Source organism: Ptychodera flava, chromosome 10 (assembly GCF_041260155.1).
Source record: "Ptychodera flava strain L36383 chromosome 10, AS_Pfla_20210202, whole genome shotgun sequence".
NCBI classification, from domain to species: domain Eukaryota; kingdom Metazoa; phylum Hemichordata; class Enteropneusta; family Ptychoderidae; genus Ptychodera; species Ptychodera flava.
In genome coordinates this window covers 42,670,933-42,695,430 of record NC_091937.1, presented here as the reverse complement: position 1 = coordinate 42,695,430, position 24,498 = coordinate 42,670,933, and the positions used below count along the sequence as shown (strand labels likewise).

The 24,498-nt window shown below is 35.6% G+C and overlaps 1 protein-coding gene across 1 annotated transcript in view; it reads right to left on the bottom strand.

The window, feature by feature from the left end:
- Positions 1-9,536: 9,536 nt before the first annotated feature.
- The window catches only part of LOC139142883 (oxygen-dependent coproporphyrinogen-III oxidase-like), a 42,079-nt gene continuing 27,117 nt past the window's right edge, over positions 9,537-24,498 (bottom strand). Inside the window, exons 5-15 of the mRNA XM_070713066.1 lie at positions 20,239-20,286; positions 19,701-19,775; positions 18,907-19,025; positions 18,425-18,491; positions 17,392-17,517; positions 14,978-15,089; positions 14,513-14,592; positions 14,061-14,140; positions 11,517-11,543; positions 11,154-11,256; positions 9,537-10,455 (exon numbers count right to left, since the gene is read on the bottom strand). Coding sequence (XP_070569167.1) covers positions 10,363-10,455; positions 11,154-11,256; positions 11,517-11,543; positions 14,061-14,140; positions 14,513-14,592; positions 14,978-15,089; positions 17,392-17,517; positions 18,425-18,491; positions 18,907-19,025; positions 19,701-19,775; positions 20,239-20,286 — 930 coding nt within the window. The 3' untranslated portion in view covers positions 9,537-10,362. The remainder of the gene's footprint in view (positions 10,456-11,153; positions 11,257-11,516; positions 11,544-14,060; positions 14,141-14,512; positions 14,593-14,977; positions 15,090-17,391; positions 17,518-18,424; positions 18,492-18,906; positions 19,026-19,700; positions 19,776-20,238; positions 20,287-24,498) is intronic.

The following is a 24,498-nucleotide window of genomic DNA, read 5'->3' as shown; positions in this document are numbered from 1 at the left end:
TTTTTTCACAAGTTAAAACTAGAAAACTCTCTGATTGATTTAGAAGTGTCATATAACAAACAATAAATCATAAACTGTATAAATAAACTCTGTAGAAAACAACAAAAAATATGTAATATAATACTAGTGGTATACACAAGATCAGGCTAGAGAGCAGTAACATGGGAGACTGAAAGGGGGGGGGGGTAGGATTTGAAAATTTCTTCTAGTATAGAAGGTGGGATTTGAAAGTATTTTGAGGGTACTGATGGGGGATTTCAAAGAAATTATGTTTTTTATCGCAATTCCTCCACCCCCGCCCATTATTTGTGAATAGCCTTATGTATCCAAATACACCATGTGTCACTGATTATAATGCACTTCCTGACCCCAAAATGTACATAAAACCACTTTTTACCTTTTTGTGGTGTATAATTTGTTCATCAGAAAAAAAATTAACGTGCTTAATGACATCAAACATATGTTGATTAGAGGTAGCAATCCCGGGTAGCAATCAAGATTAAGGTAAGTATTAAAAGTGTGGTTTCACAGTAGAAAATGGTAGCCATTTTTGGTGTATCTTGCCTTACAAGATCTCTACAACTATTTTAATTAGATAAACATTTCAACAACGTTATTATAGGATTGCATTTATACAGAAATGTAAAAACAACACTTTTTGTTATGTAGACTAGACACCCATGACTTTTATCCGCTGTGACTTTTTACCAAAAACATGCTATGCTCCTGGCATTTATGCGGAAAATGCATATTAGGTCTGGGCAATTCCTAGACCTAATTATGACTAAGAATTTTGATATATGCACAAATATATAAATGGTGTAAGCATATTAATCAGCAAAAATGTAACAAACAACACATTTTTGACTCATAATTGTTATTATGGTGAAGTCATATTTAGACCCGTCAATTAATATTGGTGTCAACATTAATTTAATTATCTTTAATATGACACTAAACTAACGCTATTTTTATCTTTAAATGCAAACATAATCCACAAAATATCTAATGATCACAAAATACTAGTGCATAGTTTCTGCAGTAAGGTGCGGAATTGTGTTTTATCGTTTTTTAGAAAGTTTAGCTACAAGTTTAGAAAGCTAAATTAGCTGTAGCTAAATAGTTCTAAACTATCTAAGTTTTAAGGATAATTATCACTACATACGATAATTATCGCTTTCTAAATATCGTTCTAAACTTTCTAAATTAGCTGGAGTTTAGAAAGTTACTCCCGACTAGAAATTTCCTGTCTACGATATATCGAATATTTATCGCTTTCTAAATATCGTTCTTAAATTTATAAATTAGCCGAAGTTTAGAAAGCCGCCCCCCTCCGACTAAAATTTTCTGCCGACAATGTATCTGATATTTACGATAATTATCGTCTTCTAATTATCGTTCTAAACTTTCTAAATTAGCCGAAGTTTAGAAAGCCACCCCCAGACGAAAATTTTCTGCCGACGATATATCGGATATTCTAAATTCCGACTAAATCCTGATTCAAGATCTTTAGAAAAGATGGTCCCTGATCGAAATCTTGTACAGCTGTAATTCATTCTCTTTGAAATTGATATTAATTTCCTGGTCTTACCATAGTAGTCCTACGACCATTTAAAGTGCGGTAATTATCAAAAGTACCCGATATATCGTTGGTAGAAAAATGTACTTAGGACACTTTCTAAACTCCCGCTAATTTAGAAAGTTTAGAACGATATTTAGAAAGCGATAATTACCGTGAATATCCTATATATCGTCGGCAGAAAACTTTAGTCTGGAGCGACTTTCTAAACTGCGGCTAGTTCAGAAGTTTAGAACGATATTTAGAAAGCGATAATTATCGTAAATATCCGATATATCGTCGGCATAAAACTTTAGTCTGGAGCGACTTTCTAAACTGCGCTAATTTAGAAAGTTTACAACGATATTTAGAAAACGATAATTATCGTAAATATCTGATATATCGTCGGCAGAAAATTTAAGTTAGGGGTTGGCTTTCTAAACTTCGGTTAATTTAGAAAGTTTAGAACGATATTTAGAAAGTGATAATTATCGTAAATATCCCATATATCGTCGGCAGAACATTTTAGTTTGGGGTGACTTTCTAAACTGTGGCTATTTAGAAAGTTTAGAACTATATTTAGAAAGTGATAATTATCGTAAATATCCGATATATCGTCGGTAGAAAATTTTAGTTTGGGGTGGCTTTCTAAACTGTGGGTAATTTAGAAAGTTTAGAACGATATTTAGAAAGTGATAATTATCGTAAATATCCGATATATCGTCGGCAGAAAATTTTATTTTGGGCGACTTTCTAAACTGTGGCTAATTTAGAAAGTTTAGAACGATATTTAGAAAGTGATAATTATCGTGAATACAGCCGTGTTTATCATTATTAGCTAATTTAGCTGCCATAGACAAAACATGTACTTTAGAAATGCCCTTTCAATAAGACACAATTCCGCACCTAACTCCCCGTCTGTACAAATTTGTTACGCAATGGTAAAACTAGTCACTTGGACTATCCTTTTTTGTGTATGTACTCTGATCTTATCAGGTGGAAGTCGCCCCTAGAGGGCGCAGTCTAAGGCCAGGACCCTAGGCCATCCAGAAATACTGCAAACAAATCATATACAGGACGTTGTGATGCTAAAACAGCAACAAGGAATACTAAGTTTTTCCGTACATCAATGCTGATTAAACCAAGGCAGAGATGTCACCATGTTTTGAAAATATTTGCATAAATCCAATGTCAAACCTAAAAGAAAGCATGCAAAGTACTGGATAAAATTAATGCATTTTGATAAACCAAATATCACAGCCATGAGTTATAGCTAGGCTCACCAGACAAATCTTTTATATTGGCAATGGATGATCTAGTTAAATTCTCTCAAATCTAGCATTTTGGCATAGGCCGAAGGAGTCATGAATTTCAATCCTAATAAGTAAATTTGGAAAAGGGTACTATGTTATGTGTTATTTCTTTAAATACTACCTGTTGTTTTACCCCCATCAGTGCTTGACCCTAGCAAGCTTATTGCCACTACCAATCAGGTCTGCTTTGTTTCCACTAGTCCAGCTAACAGTACACACAGAAGTTACATGTGTAATACATTTCGTAAACAATCACATCAAGCTCATTAGTACAGTGCATACTAATGAGCTTGGTGTGATTGTGATGTGATGTGATGTGATGTGATGTATGTATGTTTGGTCCATTAACATAATCACCACGTGACAAACCAACCCGATATTAGACCTTATTGCACTAGGTTTTAATCACAACAGAAGAAATGGTTTTCTTTGTCATTTTTTTAGCTTAAATTGTAATACATGTATGGTTTATCAACCACAACTTTATTCTATAAAAATGATATTTCAAAGTTATGACACGATTATGAAGCGATCATTATTGACATGTTAAGTAACCATACTCTTTATTGTAAGTATCATTTCAATGAGAGTTTACAAGAGAAAAAATGAAAGCTACAGTGAATATAAAGTTCATGACCCCAAATGTAACCAGGAAAACTTAATATTCTTGACATGCTCTGGTGTATTAAATTACTGTTCTTGTCCATGTAAAATGTCAACTTTGCCAACTTGTACCAGTCATGAATGGTTTGAGCTCATTTCATGCTTTCTTTGTTCAATAGTCGAATATATATACATATATACTGATTAGAAATATAATGAGGCAAGGAGAACCTTCTCAAATGTTCATCTCGTTCATTATTTTGTGTACAGCCATAATCCATCATTTTTCAGGCTAAGTCCCTGGTAATATCTATAAATGTTAAAACTGCATGCTCAAAAGGTGCATTATCTCCATTTGCCAGTCTGCTAAATATGTCTTCAAATGTCATATTGACTTGACGAAATCGCTGTTCTCGTTCTTTCACTTTATCTTCACTTGTAGACAGTGGATCGACACCAAAATAACTGTAACGGGTGGATTCCCACCTGATTGCTCATATAATTGAATGGCTTCATCAACAGTGGGAACAACATTGGCTGGTACGTTTGATACACGATTACCTGTACCTGCAAGATTTCAGGAATTCTTGACTGCCATCCTAAAATAAAAATAAACACAATAATGTAAGTATATCTATTACATGTAAATAAATTTGTAATATTTGAAATTCAATATAAATGAATGAAACGAAATTTAATTTTGTATGAATGAATGAATGAATATTTGCATGAAATTGAACTTTGAAATTTGTAATAAATTTTGTATTTAACATATTTTGAAATTTATAAATAAATTTTGTAATATTTGAAATTGAATATGAATGAACTTTTGAACTTTTGTATGAATTGAATTTTGCAATGAATGAAATGAAATTTTCAATATTCTTATAATAGTCACTCTGAGTCCTATTAATAGAGAAACAGAACAATGAGATCATAATTAAACCAGCACATCTTGACACTGATAAAAATGTAATACATAGGGGTATACATAGGCAAACATATCCACTCACAAAAGTAGCAATTGTCCAACCATGTTTTTTTTCCATACATACATACCCATACATACATACATACATACATACATACATACATACATATATACACACACACATACATACATACATACGTGAATACATAAATACACACACACATACATACATTCATTAATACACACACATCCATACATACATTAATATACACACATCCATACATACATTAATACACACACATACATACATACATGCATGTATGCATACATACATACACACACATACATACATACACACATACATACATACATACATACATACATACATACATACATACACTACATACATACATACATATACACACACACATACACACACACATACACACATACATACATACATACATACATACATACATACATACATACATACATACATACAACAAACTCAATATCAATCCAGATACTGTTGCAGTTAATGACAAAGAAAAATTGATTACTATTCTCAGGTCAAGAAATAAAGAAACCGTAATAGAAACAAGCAAATTCATAATGCATTTAAAATAAGGGAACACATTGTAACCACAAAATAACTAGTCCTGCTGTACTACTGCTGCCTCGTGATAAATGTTTATATATGAACCCTCATTTTGTCTTATGCTGTGTATGTATTTTTCCATATCGTATATGTCTGTATTAATGTAGTTTTGTTTTGTTTTGCATACACTTTATTGTACTCCAAGCCGATGATCTTACTTTCGAATAAGGCTACAATAAAGTTATTAAAATGTAAAAAAATGTACATACATATACATACATAAATACACACACATACATACATACATACATTATCATACATACATACATACATACATACATACATACATACACATACATACATGCATACATACATACATATATATATACACACATACATATACATAGACAGACAGACATACACACATACATACATACATACATACATACATATATACATTAATTAATTAATTAATTAATTAATTAATTAATTAATTAATTAATAAAAAGTGCATACCTTCAAGAGGGTGATGGTTCCAAGCAGCGACCATGCGCTTCATTCCAACGTCAGCAACAGCACATGATATAAATGACACACAGAATTTATGAGTATCATCCATCATATTAACCAGCATTCGTCGTTGCATCTCAATAAGAGCTCCTTTGATTACGTAGTTGAAGCGTTGATTTACTTCAGGCCACTTTCTTTCAGCGGGTAGGTTGTTCGCTGATCGGCTTTGTATATATGGTGGGCAAATTTTGTTCGTCCTGTACTGTTTTAAATACGATTGGATGAACAAAACTAAGCAAAACTCTCGCCCCATATCCACTCGAACCATATCCCATAGTCCTTCTTTTAACATTAGATCTCTATAGGCGTTGTATATTATAATAGGGTTTTTCACTGGCATTGTTACATGTGCGACATTTTCCGGCTATAACCATCGGAAAACAGAACGTGGGTAACTCCAAAATACACCAACTTTTCGTTTTGGTCGACATGAAGTTTGTGTCCATGATACGGGGAAAAATAGGGTACTGGGTTTAACTGTCTCACTGTATCATTTCGTCGTCGGTTGTGGTAGGTTGGGTTGACACGCTTCAGACTCTCTTGAATTCTGTATCTCCTTCACGTATACCTCTTGCACGAAGGAGGCCGGACATAGTTTTCCTTCCATACGATGGCCCAACTTCAGATACAGCCTTGGAAACTTCCGCATCCAATTCGTCGCGCGTACGACGATGTATGTTGTACTTGTCGCAAAATCGTCGCACACTCCTTTCCGAAACGCCATAATTGCTTCCATATCTTGATTGTAATAAAACCTTATATCGCGGTGACTCTTTCCAGACTTGAGTAGAGACCTGGTCTCATCCACTGAAATTAGTTTTTCCATCTCCATGATTATGAACCTTCACTATGCAGTACTAGTTCCGCGCCGTCGGGTAGCCTCACCGAACCGTCCACAAGCTTAACTTGGTGGAAAATAGTGCTGTCGACGATCAACAGACTTGGTTCAGTACTTAGCCCGCCTTAAAAATGACTTTTGTCCAATCAGATTAGAGTTTTAAAATTTGTCGTGGCAATGCTTCTTGTAAGCGCCTATCTCATGACCAATGATGAACCAAAGGAAAGATTCGTAAATTTAAAACACAGTCACAAAGTTATGCCGACACATAATGGATTTGAAAGCGGTAAGGCTTTGAGGCTACCCGACGGCGCGGCAAATACAGAATTTCGAACAGTGTTGCAAAATGATGACTTTTTAGACAAGCTTTGATGTTGTCTGCAATGAAATCTGGTGTTGCAAAAGAAACGACATCAGTTGCTCTGATATAACTGTCCAGCAAACCAAATGAATCAGACTGATGGGCGGAAAAACGTGCAGATTCGTGCAATTTATTTATTTGCGATCGTTATGAGATCCCACCAGAAAAAAAATATCCCTCCAAAAATGATCTAAATAGAATCTTTGCATAAAATCATGGGACGGTGACGCAAGTTATAATTAATATCCCGCCAATAATGTTAATTTAACGCGTACAGTGAGCACCGCCTTCAGTTTGCACCTTCAGACTCTAGAGGGCAGACTAACTTATTGCTTATGCATTATGAACTTCGAAGAAGGCATAAACTCGGTAGGTCTCTGGTAGCTTTTGGAATATGGAGTATGCTAGTTTTTAAGAGGGTTGGACGCATTTCGTCATTCTGAAAGGGTCTATAGACATATGATAGTTAGATTGGACAATTTACTTATGGAAGATGTAAAAAGTAAGACATTTACATGTCATTTCCTTCTTTTTCATATCACACTCTAGAGAATGGGTCCGTTTTGCATATGAATTATTGGAAAGACTATAAAGCAAGAAGATATAAAGGATGTTGAAGTACTTTATATATGGAGTATAATTGTCTCACTTAGACTGGGCCGCAATTTGTCACGGACTCTTCTCAAGTGCATAGAGATGGATTCATACTGCATGACTAAATGTTTTAGTCAACGAAGGAGCAGTGAACATCGCTGCTAACCGTCTGCTGACAGTGCGGTATTATAATCTGACCGTTGTGTGTAAAACCGGGCGTCATTTTGCTCTATTCTACTTTGAAATGTTTGATTCACCCAGACCCCGGGGATTCGCCTAAAACCCCTTTACGAAATGCATTGGTTTTTGTCATTCTAAAACAACCACTTACTCTACAGAATGAATAAATTCTCCAACATTTCGCTACACCCAAAGTGGTTGTCACATTTTCAGACTTGGTTTGGTACGCGTTCCATAATAGGCTGTGTTTCGATGTAGAACTAGCAGTGGGCTGATGTGTACAGACGATGTCTGGTCTGCTGGGTAGAATAGCGCCCTCTGTAGTTCAGATTTTACAACTACTTTCGTCCTAGATTTATCAATTCAAATTATGTACCAGCAGTTTATTAGCGCAGTAAACTTTCACAGCAAAGCATCAATGTTTTATTTTGTTTCACAAGAGAACTTGGTATAAAGGAAAGCATGTAAGAAATAAATGTAGATTGTGGTAACATTTTATAAGTTCGACAAAAAATATAGAAACAAGTATCAAGATTTTCAGTCATTGTAAAAATATATTGTTGTCATTTATGTGTAATAAAATGAAAAGATTAGATCAAAGTTCATGTAATATGCAACAATTCCTTCAGAAAAGCTTAAGTATATCAAAGTATTGTAATTTTCCAGTGGCAAACTCTCTGTTGTACATTTTGTTGTCTTTGGTAGACTGACCCATAAAATGTGTTTTCGGTTTTATCAGTAGAACTCAAGAGTTGTCAAAATATTTTTATGTTGAGTTGTTTATACTGTATTATTTTATATAGATGTAATTCAGAACAACACTTTAGGGAAAGTTTACAATTACACATGTCCTTTCCTGTACTCTCACTGCCACCTGTCTGTGAGGACTTTGTTTTATCAGGTGAAACATTGCCTGTTCATTTTTCATTGTATCAACCTTTGGTGAGATTCAAGTAGCTAAATATGAATAAAATTAATAACTGAAATCATTCTTTCTATTTCAAAGCTTTGCACATCATTCAAAATGTGAACTTTTCTCTGAGATCACGAGAAAACTGTACAATTATTTCCTTTTTACCTGAAATGACTTATCACACCCAAAGGTAACCGTATCTGCACTTGTATATCCTTTAACATGTGATTTTTCAAGATCAGAGAAATAAATTCAAATTGATAAAGTCATACTTTTTATTATGTTGTAGGTGTATGAACTGCATCAGTGATTGCCATGGAAACAATGTTAATTTCAGTTTACTTTCTTTACATTCACTCCTGTTGCAGCAAGGAAAATTGTCAAGAAGTTCTAGCATGAAAGCAATGATGGATCAGAAATAGTTGTATATATTTGAATTACTGAAGTCTTTCATAGAGACTTTCAAAAATAAAATGTATGAATTAAATGACTTACTGCTTGTAATGTTGTCATTTGAGTGTGGAGACTGCAACCAGAGAATATGAATAGATAACAGTAGTAATAAAGGAAAATCCATTGCTCCATGAGGTCAAAGATCACAATGAGCCAAATTGGTAAATAAATGTTAAACCTCAACTTTAAAGGTCTTATTGTTTCTGAACTGTCGCTTGTCATGGCATCAGAGATTGGTTTCTGTCCATAGGATCAAAGAGTAGAGAATTGACCTGGTTGTCTTTTTGGGCCGCCTTCAGTTGCAATTTTGTAGTAACCTCTCTGGAAACACATTTTTTTCTGACCCCCTTAAAATTCATGGTATGGTACACACTGCTTTACTGATAACACGATTGGAACTAATTTGGGATTATTGGATTTTCATATTTTTCAAATTTCTCAAAAGTGTTAGGTGCCATACAGCTGAATGTTGCAATGTTACAAATTACTCATGAAAAACAAATGTGTAATATAAAAAAGAAAAGCAGATGAGATAACATTTGTAGATTAAATCAACATTACTTCACCACCCAATTATCCAAAATTAGTTCCAATCCTGTTTGATAAAATCAAACTGAAACATAATTATTAACTGTACTGTTTTATTCCTTATGTCTGTTACAAAGAAATTCAAATATTTTAGCACACAAGGTTCAGATATTCAAATATCACAGTTTGATCCTTGTGCCTACTGCATCGTCACTTTCTCTACAAACACTTGACTTTGGAGGAAACTTCTTAGAATCTTGAAAATCAAGTTCATGTAACCAGAGACTCTGCAGGTCACCCTCCCTACATCCTCACAACTATGAAAGACTCTTTCCCAGTTTGACAATGAAGGTATACCTTGAAATTGGTCTCAATTAGGCACAATGCAAAATGTCTAAAGCTAGTTAAAACTTAATATTTATATGCATATGAAAGTGTCTTGTTTTAGTTTTGTACTTTTTCATAGAAAAACATAAAACTTTGTTTAAAGCATTGCAAATCTTCATAATCCTTTTCATTCAAGACATTTCAGCTCCACTTTTACCATTTTCAAACAGAGTATTTTGTCCATAGGTAAATAGATCCATAAGTTTAATCAACTGACATGACCCCCATCTTGAATTTCAAATATCAGTCAATCGTGGCAGTTTTAATTTCTACACAAAATTTGCACCATGATACATATTTTCCTGTGGCATCAAAGAACATAGAAATTCTTTCAAAATAGTGTGAGCATCTATTTTAAAATTGATTTCACAGTAACATTAACTATAATTTAGCTGCTCACGATGTTTACTTATCATTTTTATATTCACAAACAATCCGAGCAGAATTTCACAGCTGATGCATCATTCTCTGAACTGCCTTCTCTTTCTATGAAATTTTAAATTATTTTTTCCAGTTTTTACATCCTGTGAGTTCTTTATTTTCTAATCCAGTCCCTTGGATTTCTTAAAACTTCCATCAATTCTGCCTCCTTGGATCCTTCCTTTGGTTCATGCATGTACTCCCATCTCTGGAAGAAAAAAATTGACATTCACTGAGATATTGTCTTCTGTACACCAGTTAAACAAATCATAGGTTTCACTCATTTGACAGAAATTGTATCTTCAGTGAATTAAATGCAATGCACACAATGTGTGATTTTTTGTATTCACAGTTGAAAATTGGCAAATCTGAAAACAACACAAATATAGAGCTGTACTCAATGTACAGTTTTATGAATCTCCACAATGACTATTGACTCTTAGATATTATGAAATTCAGGCCAACTCTTGAAGTGGTTTACGTTGAATCTTTGGCAATATGGGAACTGGACATGCCGTCTAAACTGAGGTGTTGCTAACACTGTCAGGTGTAACTATCATCTAGGAGTAATATCATTCAGCAACTAAGAAATCAACTCTGCAAAAGTTGAAACATTGTCTGAAAGTATGTAGTCAAAACACCACCACACACATTCCGTCAAATGTCCAAAGCGCATCATTTGCAAGTGTCGTTTGTGCTGGTCTGGTGGTGGTGTTTTCACTGTGTGTCTGACCTCTTTCCAGACAATGTTTCAACTTCGGCAGAGTTGTTTTCTTTGTGATCAACTGATATTACCGCCTAGACATTAGTAACACCTGACAGTGTTGGCAACTCCTCAATTTAGACAGTATGTCCAGTTCCAGTATTGCCAACATTCAACACAAACCACTGTATTGCAATACTTACTGCTGTGAGAGGAAGTGACATTAAAATACTCTCAGTTCTTGATCCTGGCGTGTACAAACCAAACTTGGTTCCACGGTCATACACTAAATTAAATTCCACATATCTAGGGTATAATCGGGAAAAACCATTTCATCAAAAAGTCATATAATGCAATGAAAGAGTCAATGATCTAAAATGATAGATAAAGCAACTGAATTTCCAGCTTTTTTCCTAACAACATTGACCTGACAAATTTGGATTCAATACCGTCTCACTCGTAGCCTTATACTGCATGGGACAAAATCTCTTTAGGACATGAACAGAGATTTTCTCAACTTTTCAATACAACATATGTACTATAAATTACTCTTATACAATACTCACCTTCCCCTTCGTAAAAGATGCCATTTTCTAGTGAAAAAGAAAATAGATTAAATTTGATTAGCAAAAGTATTAAAATTCAGTTTAAAACACTTGTTTTATCATCAATTGTTGTATTTAGTGACAGTCTCTCACTTTTCTCTAAATATTTCTATTCACAGAATATTGAATATTACATAATAACATGTATTTATTGTACATTTGTACCTTGTAGTTGGAGCCAATTTTCTTGGTTTCCATGATAACATAAGTGCTGACAAAGTGAAAAGGTTTGTCTTGACTCTATGTATAGATTCTGAGAGTCTTAATGAATTTCAAACATGCACTTTCAGTTGCATATTAAAGAGGCACTCCCACTTGGTAACATTTTTAAAACACATTTTTTTATGCCAACGGTCGATATTTGATGTGGTGACTGCGCGCGGATCGCGAGATATTGATAAAAACATGTCATTTCCCGAGCGTATTTTTCACATCCCGAAGTTTTACGATCGTTTCTGATTATGACCCGAAATCCCCCGAAGGTTTGTTGTTGTGCTGATTGACGATATTCTAGGGAGTCCATAATAAGTTTGAACGACGCAATTTTACCTCCCACTGCGAAGACTTTATATACAGCATTATGCCTTCACTTCAGGTAAGTTTTTTTAAAACTTCTCCTTAGTTTTTGTCGTTTTCATTATTCTCAGTCAGTTCTATTATATTTTTAACCAATACCACATAGATATCAGTTTTTACGTGTAAAATATTAGCCGCCTCTGATGACTACATTTTGTCGTCTGCCACATAGTTACGCGTTACCACAGAAGTTACCACACGGCGGCCGCTATGTATCAACCGCACGTATCTGTGCTAGTCACCTATGCGAATTCTGGTGGAATCAGCAAACTTTGTTTTCCGTTTTTTCTCCGAGTCAGTAAGATTCGGCTTTCCCCCACGGGGCATGACCGATCACCGACGCGAGTGGTACTGTGGCATACAGCAGCATGAGCGTAGATGCTTACTCTATAGCTTAGTTGACAATGGCCCCAGTGCGGAACGTTCGATGTTCGGAAGCTGAATTTAGGTGGGCCACCGGAATTCAAACTTTTACTTTTTGAGGACATGTTTTTATCGATATCTCGGGATCCGCACACAGTCGCCACGTCAAATATCGACCGTTGGCATTAAAAAAATGTGTTTTAAAAATGTTACCAAGTGGGAGTGCCACTTTAATTATAGACAATGATATTATTAGAATTCAGCCCTATTGGATCAAAACAAGTCTTGTCTTGCCATTCCAACAAAGACACTGATAACTGAACTTCTCACAGAGATTGATGGAATGCATATCAGATCAAATTGAACTTGTCTGGGGTAAAGTAGATTGTTGAGCATCATTGCTGAGTAAGAATTGAGTCCTGCATTCAAATAACTGTATATTCCCGTCAAGATTATGTATAATCATCAAAGACATTAACCCTTTGAGTGCCAAAGTTGATTTTTTGTTGCATTTATACTATACAACGCCAACAATTTCTTTCAGATCTAGACAATTTTTTTCAGATTTTTCCCAAAATTTTGGTCAAAAAGTGCAGCACATAAAAATTATGTCCATTTGGTCCAAAATCATGGAAAAAATTACAGAAAAATTCATAAAAATTGATAAAATGTTGCCCTGATTTTTTGAGGGGAAAATTACAGTGCTCAAAGGCTTAAGTCTGTTAAAGAATACCTTTTCCTTTTTCTACAAATTTCTCTCCAATCACTAACCTTTGTCTCCATCCATAGCTGTCTATACTATGAAGTAGTCTACCATCACTAACCTTTGTCTCCATCCATAGCTGTCTATACTATGAAGTAGTCTACCATCACCAACCTTTGTCTCCATCCATAGCTGTCTATACTATGAAGTAGTCTACAATCACTAACCTTTGTCTCCATCCATAGCTGTCTATACTATGAAGTAGTCTACCATCACTAACCTTTGTCTCCATCCATAGCTGTCTATACTATGAAGTAGTCTACCATCACTAACCTTTGTCTCCATCCATAGCTGTCTATACTATGAAGTAGTCTACAATCACTAACCTTTGTCTCCATCCATAGCTGTCTATACTATGAAGTAGTCTACCATCACTAACCTTCGTCTCCATCCATAGCTATCTATACTATGAAGTAGTCTACCACCACTAACCATTGTCTCCATCCATAGCTGTCAATACTATGAAGTAGTCTACCACCACTAACCTTTGTCTCCATCCATAGCTGTCTATACTATGAAGTAGTCTACCATCACTAACCTTTGTCTCCATCCATAGCTGTCTATACTATGAAGTAGTCTACCACCACTAACCTTTGTCTCCATCCATAGCTGTCTATACTATGAAGTAGTCTACCATCACTAACCTTTGTCTCCATCCATAGCTGTCTATACTATGAAGTAGTCTACCATCACTAACCTTTGTCTCCATCCATAGCTGTCTATACTATGAAGTAGTCTACCATCACTAACCTTTGTCTCCATCCATAGCTGTCTATACTATGAAGTAGTCTACAATCACTCACCTTTGTCTCCATCCATAGCTGTCTATACTGTGTTTCTGCACTATTGGTGTGTATGACTCTAGCACAGCATTACCACATGACTTGGAAGAGAAACGGAGACCAAGATTACAGGAATACTAAAGTCCAAGACATGTACTAGCTACATTCAATATTTTAGCAAATTTGTCAAAAACTGTGAAGTTGAATGATGTAATTAGAATTCAACAGTTCACATGAGGATTATAAAATTCATTTTTCGAAAAAGTCACAATGGAGGGGCTCAGATAAGAGTCAGCATAGACTGTTGTTCAATATTAGACAAAGATTAAGGTGAAAGTCACAAAATTAAAGACAGGTCATACATATCCCTGTAAACAGAGTAACATAAGAAAATTAAGTTCATCTATTAAATATCAAGCCCCTGACCCATTGTGATGTACTGCCACAAAAAATAATATTCTTGATTTTAATACCTGAATAAATTGAAAAGCCTCTTCTTGTGATGGTTTATCCAGATCATCAAAAAATATACCGCCAACACCGCGACACTCCCCTGTAGATGAATAAGATGAATGTATGAGGATACTGCAATTGATACTGAACAAATTAAACATTCTACAAGCAGTACATGCACAAATCTTGACATTGGTGATAAACTTCAGATGCCCTGTCACTTTGAAATTGATTTGGAGAATGAATATAATAATAACACAGAAGAAATTCAATGTTTAATGTTCAGTGGTTAAGCCCATCATAGTTTTTTGTCACATACCATAAAGACCAGTGATGGGATAATGTTTATACTTTCTCTATTTCATTCTTTGAATGTTTTTAATTTTGTCCTTGGTCCTTTAATAGCAATGAACTAGAGACAACATACAGTATTCAATTATTTCGTCAATAACAAGGAAATAAAGTGTAACCACTCCCCACCATACCTCTGTGAGGAATGTAGAAATACTTGTCACACCATTTCTTAAATTCTTCATAATACGTCGGATCGTGTTTGTCACAAGCATTTTTCAGAGTTTTATGAAAATGTGTAACATCCTGAAAACAAACAAATGTCAAGAATTTCTTTGAGAGGGCCTCACTTTGTTTACAGTTTGAGATAAGGGTTCATTTGAGGAGAGTATGAGGTCATAGTTCACCCAATGGTGATATGCAAACTGAACAACAAATACGAAAACCATACATTTGACACATGTATACGAGTCTGAAGATGTATGACGACATAGTTGTAATACCTCTTACAGGTACAATTTCAAGTGTAAAGTAGACAGTTAAAAATGTAACTGTAGTACTTCTTGCAGGTAAAATTTCACATATATGTATTATGCATATTGAAAAGGTTGTTTCTATAAACTCTGTGTAGCATTATGATATCAATGGTTCAGGGCTCGAAATTAGCAGTAGTCCCGTGTCCACAGGCTACCAACTTTTCTCTGGGGCTACCAAAATCCATGAAATGGTAGCCCACACAGACTACCAAAGCCTTAGACCTGAAATTCAGTAAGTACTTGGCATGCCATGCCCGGTCCTCACTTTGGTACAAGCTATTAAAATGCAGTCAAACCCAGCTGGACACAGAAAAACCAGACTATGACTTTGTTATGCAAATTACTAGGACAACCAGTCGTGCGGTGGAACTTCGCAACAAAGTTTCAATATCTGAACTGATGTACTTGAACGACAGGGCACAGGAAATGATGGCCAATGAAAACGCATTTTCGTTGCATTTTGATCATAATGTATCAATCACAATTACACGGATATTATGTCTGCTCCCTACAGAAAGCCCATGGTCTATTTTTAGCACTGCTACAGTATGTCTCAGTGCTGAGAAGGTTGTGTCATTGTCATGACGACTATCAAAATTTGCATACAACTCTGAGGGTAAAACAGGTTGTCAATAGGTCACCAAACTTTTGAATATCACTATCGTCCATTATACCTGTTTCCTTGGGTGTTAAAGGTGTGCAATATTCACATCATATGACTAGAAAATTCACTTATGGGCAGAATCTAGAAAAATAGCCAAATATACATGGGCTACCAGCCATTGCCACTGGGCTACCAACTTCAGAAAATGGTAGCCCAAGTGGACTACCAGGAAAAAAGTTAATTTCGAGCCCTGAATGGTTCAGAGAACTGTAACCTCCACAAATGTAATAATCTCCACAAATGTAATATCAACCACAATTGTAATAAAATGCACCCATAAATGTAATATCGCCCATAAATGTAACAAAAATCAACCATAAATGTAATAAAAACACCAACCACAAATGTAATAAATGGTAACCATAAATGTAATAAACAAAACACCCATAAATGTAATACTTATCAACTATAAATGTAATAAATCTATTTTGTCGTTGCAATTGAGGAATTAGCCCTTAAATATTGATCTATGTAATAAGGAAAGCAACTCCACACATTATTCATTTCTTAATTGTTTGCGTTTAGTGTGTTTTGCATATTTGAAAGTGTATTTTACGTTTCCCTGTTTTGTGTACAGAACTGATTGGCCATGGCTAGACACAGCTGTAATGTGAATGTCAGTGCAGTCTCTACTCCAGAGTGAGGAAGACTGTATAACACTACGATCCTTTAATTGCCGTACTTTCTTAATCAATTGCCTCAAATTCGTCTTCAGTGGATAAATTGTGTGGAATAATCGATAGATTGTCTGTATTCCTATGTTGTCCCACTTGAAGTTTGTTCCTTCACTAGGGATGCCAGGATGTCTAATTTTTGTTCTACTGTGTTCAAGGTAGTGTTCGTATTGTTTTTTACTAGATTGAAATATATGTTCTCGTCGTCAACATGTTTTGTGTCGTAAGTTTCTGTTATAAGGTTTAATATTTCTCTGTTATTTGCTCTGAGTCATCTGTCATAAACTTTGTGTGGTATCACTGGTTGACGAGTTATTTTGACGCTTCCTTATTATGTAATTATCAGTGTCTAGAACAGCTGTTCCACTTCCATTATCTAATGGTTTGATCAGTACCTCGCCGTTTTCTGATAGCGTTCTCAAAGTATTCTATTCTGTGTTTCGGAAAGGAAACCTAGTTTCAGGAAAGTATGCAATAACATTACACTAGTCTTATTAAAGTTATTATTTACTCAGGGCATTGATAAACAAATGATCACATATGCAAGTTCAAGTTTATTACATTTATGGTTGAGTTTTATTACATTTATGGTTAATTTGTTTATTACATTTGTGGTTGCGGGTTGTTACATTAATGGTTGACTATTTTATTACATTTGTGTTGATTTTATTACAATTGGGTTGATATTACATTTGTGGAGATTATTACATTTGTGGAGGTTCCACAGAACTCACCTCTTCATCCAGATAATATGGAGTCAGATCTGTACCGCCACCAAACCACCATGTTACTTTCCCATCTTCTTCTTCTACTTCAAAATATCTATAATTAAAATGTATCGTTGGCACCATTGGGTTTCTCTGGAAAAAATTGAATGTTGATAAAACCATTACCTTAATTATTACAATCACTCTAGATCATGAAAAACAAATAGAGAAATCTAAAAATGCAGGCACATGCAGGTAAAGCTGTATTACATAAAGCCTACACTCAGACATTTTAAAATATTTCACTTTGATTTAACTGAACACTTTCATCCAAATATTGACTATCAGGCCACTAGGGTGTGGAGCGGGGAAATTACTGCACACATTTGAGGGCACTAATTCTTCCAAATCAGTGCGGGGAAATTACTCAGTGCAGGGAAATTACTGCACACATTTGAGGGCGCTAATTCTTCCAAAACAGTGCAGGGAAATTACTGCACACATTTGAGGGCACTAATTCTTCCAAAACAGTGCGGGAAATTACTGCACACATTTAAGGGCGCTAATTCTTCCAAAACAGTGCAGGGAAATTACTGCACACATTTGAGGGCCGTAATTCTTCCAAAACAGTGTGGGGAAATTATTGCACACATTTGAGGGTGCTAATTCTTCCAAAACAGTGTGGGGAAATTACTGCACACATTTGAGAGCTCTAATTCTTCTAAAACAGTGCAGGGAAACCACTGCAAACATTTGAGGTCGCTAATTCTTCTAAAACAGTGTGGGGAAATTACTGCACATGTTTGAGGGCGCTAATTCTTGCATTATATCAGGAAGTAAATCAAGGCATATGTTATATGTGTTGCTATCATTCTGATTGATAATGTATTCTATTTAAGGAGTGCTGGAGAAGCACAGCACACTTCATTACGCCATGCCATGCTTTAGGCTCACTAGTTTCAAAAACTTTGGACAGCTTGAGATATTTACTACAAACTCTCTTTCAGAAAATATAGTATATCAGACAAAAGTCATTAATACTCATTCCAGTACAACTTACTGGATGTATGACTGCACTGATTCCGGCTGCAAAGAATGGTAATTTTCCATCGCCGACTTTTTTACCTCTGTCAAAACAAGTAAGGTAAGAAAGAATTAACTGTAGGTATACATAGTGTCTACATTGTCCATAAGTTTACCTTCAAAAGTATGTCTCACAATTTTATTTTTAAACACTTGTATTATAAGCACAAGGGGCGGATAGAAGAGGCAGTCAGACACTGACGGAGACATTGTGAGTTATTTATGCATTGGAAAACACCAAACAAACAAGAAACAAATGGAAATGGTCAAATCTAGACTTTCACTGCAAAATTCTGTGTTTGATTGGTACTAGACTGACAGATTCAGCCATCTGCAGGCACTCCGGCGCTTCAGGACCTCTGACCCTGGTCTTGGTACAAATGACAAGAAAATCTCTTTGAAATCCTATGTTCTTGTCACAAGGAAGTTTGAATGTCAGGCCTAACAGCAGTTACCTACCTGCTTCTCATCTGTTTGGCTGCCTCAGGTGGCAAGTTGCCTGTGACGACAGATATGTTGACTCCAGCTTTCTCAAAGACTGATCCATCCTGCAGGACACAGCTGATTCCACCACCACCCTACAGTAGAGAAGTAGATACAATAGACTCATGCTGGTGTACAAACAATCAAATACAAGTACATACATATTTTAAAGCCTGTACAACAGCATTTTCCTGACAGAATTTTGCGACAGTTTGAAAATTTCTCTGTCATTTGTTGGCATTGAATTCTACTCTATGAATGAAATTGCCTTTCGTTGTATTTCAACATATTCATTTGTGACAGAATGGCTGAGCATATGCGACCGTTTTCACTTTAAACTTCCCGCCATTTTCCAAAATAGGACACGCAACATTGAAATCAGAGATACAACCTGGAGAGGGACATTAAATTTATTCCAGTGAATATCAACATGCTGTTTCTCTGAGAATTCCCAATGCATGCATGCACTATGTTGATCATCTTTATGCCTTTTTTGCAGTCTTTTCAAAGGGACAACAATTTCTTATTAATGTTTTTTCAATCTCAGGTAAACCTTCAAGTCAATAATACAATAAAGCCTACATGCATCCTTTGGTAAGTTCACTTACATGAATTAATTTTAGTTTGAAATAAAATAATGAAAAGAATGCAAAGCATTGCCTTTGATGATTCTTTAATACTAAAGTACAAAGGCACATCCAAATAGCTATGAGAGCTTGAAGATATTATGAAAATAACAGAATCAATATTATATTATTACCAATACTCACTTCATCTCTCTGCCATCGGTCTACATGAAACTTCTTGTCAAAGTCCAAGTCTTCCAATTCTTTGCAAATTTTTCCCTGTGAAGGTGAGAATAGACAGGTTAGCTGTAACCATGGCATAGTGAAAATTTGCCAGCCAACCAACATGTTCAACATTATCAAGTATGGTGTTGGATAATCTTGATGTTTTCAAAATCTTTTGGGAGCCACTGCTTTTTCAATAATTGTCAAAAGGTTGAGACTGAAAACAGTCGTATCAGAGAAAAAACTTATACAAATTTTCACTTACTTGGTAGGACTATGCTGTATGATTTCTGACTGACAGCATACAAAATCATACAAATATGCATCATACATCAGAGCAAAATGCTGTTTTTATGTATCGATCACAACTGCATATTCAAACATACTAAAGACTGTGATAATAAGCCTCTTGGCACACTTTCGTGATCTACAACATGGAGAATTATTAAAAAAGCTTTACCAAGCAGTAAAGATATGGCAAATGGTCAACACGTAAAGATATGGCAAATGTACAAACCTGTAAATTCATAATATACAACTCCATTCTGTGTTTCATGGATTTTCCCTGAAATGACAAAATGAAAGCACAAGAACTGTGACTAATCTGGGGAAACAACAAGATGACTACAGCTTTCAAGATGACAAATATGTGTTACTGATGAAACAAAAATAACTAAATTGTGTTATTTTGTATAGATTTGACCAGCTGTCTGAAAAGCGATGCATTTTATGGATGCTGATTAACTATGGAACCAACCAAGACTTAAAGTGAAATATAAAAAAATACCGTCAAGGACAGTGTGCTCACATTCGATTTGAATCAGTCCATTCAAGAAACATTTAAACCAGAAAAACAAGAATGACAAATGCAAATAAGGTCTGCAACTTAGGTACTGGAGGTCATCTTTAGGAACATACATATCAACTTCTATAGCAATGGGACAAGCAGATCCTCAAATACATAAGCAATTGTCAACAAAAAAATTACCGGAGAAGCTTGACAAAAAGAAAAGGTGGGACAGTGGGGAAAAATAAAGAGTGAGAAAAAATGTACAAGGGATCTGATGAAAAGTAATGCTACCTCATCAATCTTCTAGCCCCTAACCCCTCCTGAATATCAAATGTTCCATCCCTATGTTGATCATGTTTACATAAGACCAGCTGACAGGAAATGTATTTACAACCTTGGGGATGTTTTAATTAATGCTATGAGTGCTATCATTCTAATGTAAACAGCACTTAGATTAGTTACAGATAGTGAAATGTCTTCCACTGTGGGGGATTACGACACCTGGAATTATCCTGGATCCAAATTTCTCATCAGTTCTTATGTGTCTTACATGCGAAAGTTGCAAAAAATTGGTTCACAATGAAAAAATTTACCTCAGCTTTGTTTTCTGGATCAAATTTTACTAAAAATTGATATTAAATATGACAAAATTATGTTCACAGCCTTCCACACTCTCTCACAACATATCCTGGGTTGGTGTAGGTCATTTAAGGTCACAAACTGAGAAAATTACCTAAAATATAAAAGTTTGGGGGTTTCCCAATACTTTGAGCAGAAAATCTATCTCATAACATCCCTCGGGACTTTTCAGCAAATTACAAAGCTATCAGACAAGTTATTTTGAGAACAAGTTTTCTTGACCAAAATGACAAAATTGTTAAAAATACAAATTTGTATATTTCAGGACAATTTCCACATATCTAAGTATTGTCATCGCTGGACATCTGTACACCAAATATAAAAGCTGTACTGACCAGGGGCTTTAAAAAGTAAATATTTTTTTAAGATTTCTTGACCAAAAATGACAAACATTGCCCTAAAACAGTAATATTTCCAATTTTGTCGTAATTTCAACAATTAGAAGGGTAACATCCTTGCAAACACCCAATCCAAATTTGACAGCAATTGGGCTAGCAGTTTCAGAGAAGAAGAAATTTTACTTAAAACAAGTCATCGTTGATGACACAGTCCCCGCTTGTCCATTTTGTTATAATCTTTGGTGTCTAGGTAGCTGTGGTCTAGGTAGCTGTGGAATGACATTGATGCAACGGGCACATCAGGCCTGTGACTTGCATAATAAAGTAATCTGAGGAACGTTAAATAAATGACTCATCTCTGCCGGTAATGACCACTGAAGGAACTTTTGATTACATCACACATAACGATGCCCTCACTGCCTCTAGTGTCATGACAGCACATACCATACACATGGTTTGGTGGAATTTTCGAAATGGTATGGGATCGGGTATGTTGTTGTAATCAGCCATTTCGGATCATATAATGTGCACAAGAATGCAGCCATAGTATTTTATCTTCGTATCATGTTTGAACAAAATCGGTCCATCGAGGGACAGTGACCTATGTTTATGTTTCAAAGACATAAAAAAATCACACCAAAATTGAAATCAAATGGCTGTCTATTGACCATATGGATCATAGCACAAAATTAGTAGACATGCATATGTATGCCATAGTACTTTATCTTTGTACCAAGTCTCAACAACATTGGTTAAGGAATATTTGCATATGATTAAGCCTCAAAGACATGAAAAAATCCAAAAATGACCATCAGGCAGCGATATTGGAAAAAATTGACATCTGGCAGCCATATTGGAACATGTCACGAAGTAAATTGACATGTACATGTATGCCATAGTGCTTGATCTTTGTGCCAAGTTTGGACAAAATGGGTGTAATGACCTTTGAATTACGCTTCAAAGACATGCAAAATTCCAACAAAATGGCAGTTCTGCAGCCATATTGGATCCTATCGCAAGGTTAATTGATACATGCATATGTATGCCATAGTGCTTTGCCTTTGTGCCAAGTTTGAACAAAATCGGTTCAAGGATGTTTGAGTTATGGTTCAAAGACATGAAAAAATCGCAAAAAAGTGGCCGCCTGTCGACCATATTGGATCATATCACAAAATAATTTGGTGTTCATATGAAGGGCATAACGTTTTGCGTTTGTAACAAATTTGAACAGAATCGGTTCAAGGATGTCTGAGTTATGGTCCAAAGACATGAAAAATCGCAACAAAATGGCCGCCTCGCGCCCATATTGGATCGTATCGCAAAATAATTTGACATGGATATGAAAGCCATAGTGTTATGCCTTTGTGCCAAGTTTGAACAGAATCGGTTCAAGGATGTCTGAGTTATGGTCCAAAGACATGAAAAATCGCAACAAAATGGCCGCCTCGCACCCATATTGGATCGTATCGCAAAATAATTTGACATGGATATGAAAGCCATAGTGTTATGCCTTTGTGCCAAGTTTGAACAGAATCTGTTAAAGGATGTCTGAGTTATGGTCCAAAGACATGAAAAATCGCAACAAAATGGCCACCTTGCAGCCATATTGAATCGTATCGCAAAATAAATTGATGTGCATCTCTAGGTCATAGTGCCAAGTTTGAACAAAATTGGTTCAGCAGTGTCTGAGAAAATGTTGATGACGGACGGACGGACGGACGGACGGACGGACGGACGCACAGACGGGACCCAATCTATAGGACTAATGAGAAAAATAACCAAAAAATTCAGCAAAAATACAAAATTCGAGATATCTTCACGATATTCATAAAACTGATTTTGATCAACCTTAGAAACCTGTATACCAAATATCAAAGCTATCAGATTACGGTAGTAGTTTTTGAATAAAGAAATTTTTTACCAAAAATTCGGAAAATTGCCCCAAAATTACAAATATGAAAATTTCAATTCAATTTGTATAAACTTGACTGAGGTCATCCTGAGGAACATGTATACCAACTTTCAAAACAATCAGATGAGAGGTTTCAGAGAAAAACATTTTTTGAGGATAAACTGAAATCAAAGTGAGACTTGAGTGGACACCGTGGGTCATCAGTGTATTAGGGAGATGTGTAGATATTTCATGGATAGTGTTTGACCATTGCACATTAAATAAGGAATTGTGTGTTAACACAAATCCAGTTTGTAAGTCCACGGAGCTAGGCCGCCTGCAGAACAACATGTCCCGAAGTCACTTTGCATTGCTGACGTAGACATCTTATTACTGGCTATCTAACTACTCATCTGCTGACGTAGTCACCTTAGCATCCGCTATCTTGCTACCAATCTTTCTTGCGCACGGCACTTGACCTAATCCTTGCTGCAAGCTTCTGGTCCAAGTTCATTCATTCTAGGCCATCAGGCTGTCTGCCAAGCTATCCCGCCACCAACCCCATCTCCTCCTTGGTTCCACTAGTCTGCTTCCCACTGTGGGCCGTCCATTGCATGTACCCCCACTCATGAAGGTGGTCTCCACCGGCCCGGTGGAACCACTTTTACTTTCGGCTTTCCAAAGGTCTGCAATCACAACTTTGCAACCCAAACATTTGCCCAGGAAGCAGACTGGCGGAGACCCCTCACCCAATCTTTGAGTTATTTTGTGCTTAGTTTTGAAATGGTTTTTGCCTAGATTTCACTTTTGTAGTTTTGCTTGACATTGTATTTTCCGTAGTTAGGTTATCACTGCTTTGTATTTGTCCACTGTTGCTTATTAAATTCCTTGAACACCATATCCTGTGTAGCGGTGTGTGCTTACAAATTATTTTTGTGAGTTAAGCGTACCTAAGTGCGTCTAGCTGTTAGTTTGGTAATTATTTAATTATGGAACAGCATATGTTCATCAGACAGGTGATCATTAAATGTGCACACTAATTTAGAATGTAAGGCTTAGATTTCTATAGAAAAACTGGATATACAAAAAATTTTGAATTTGTTTGGATGCATTATTGAT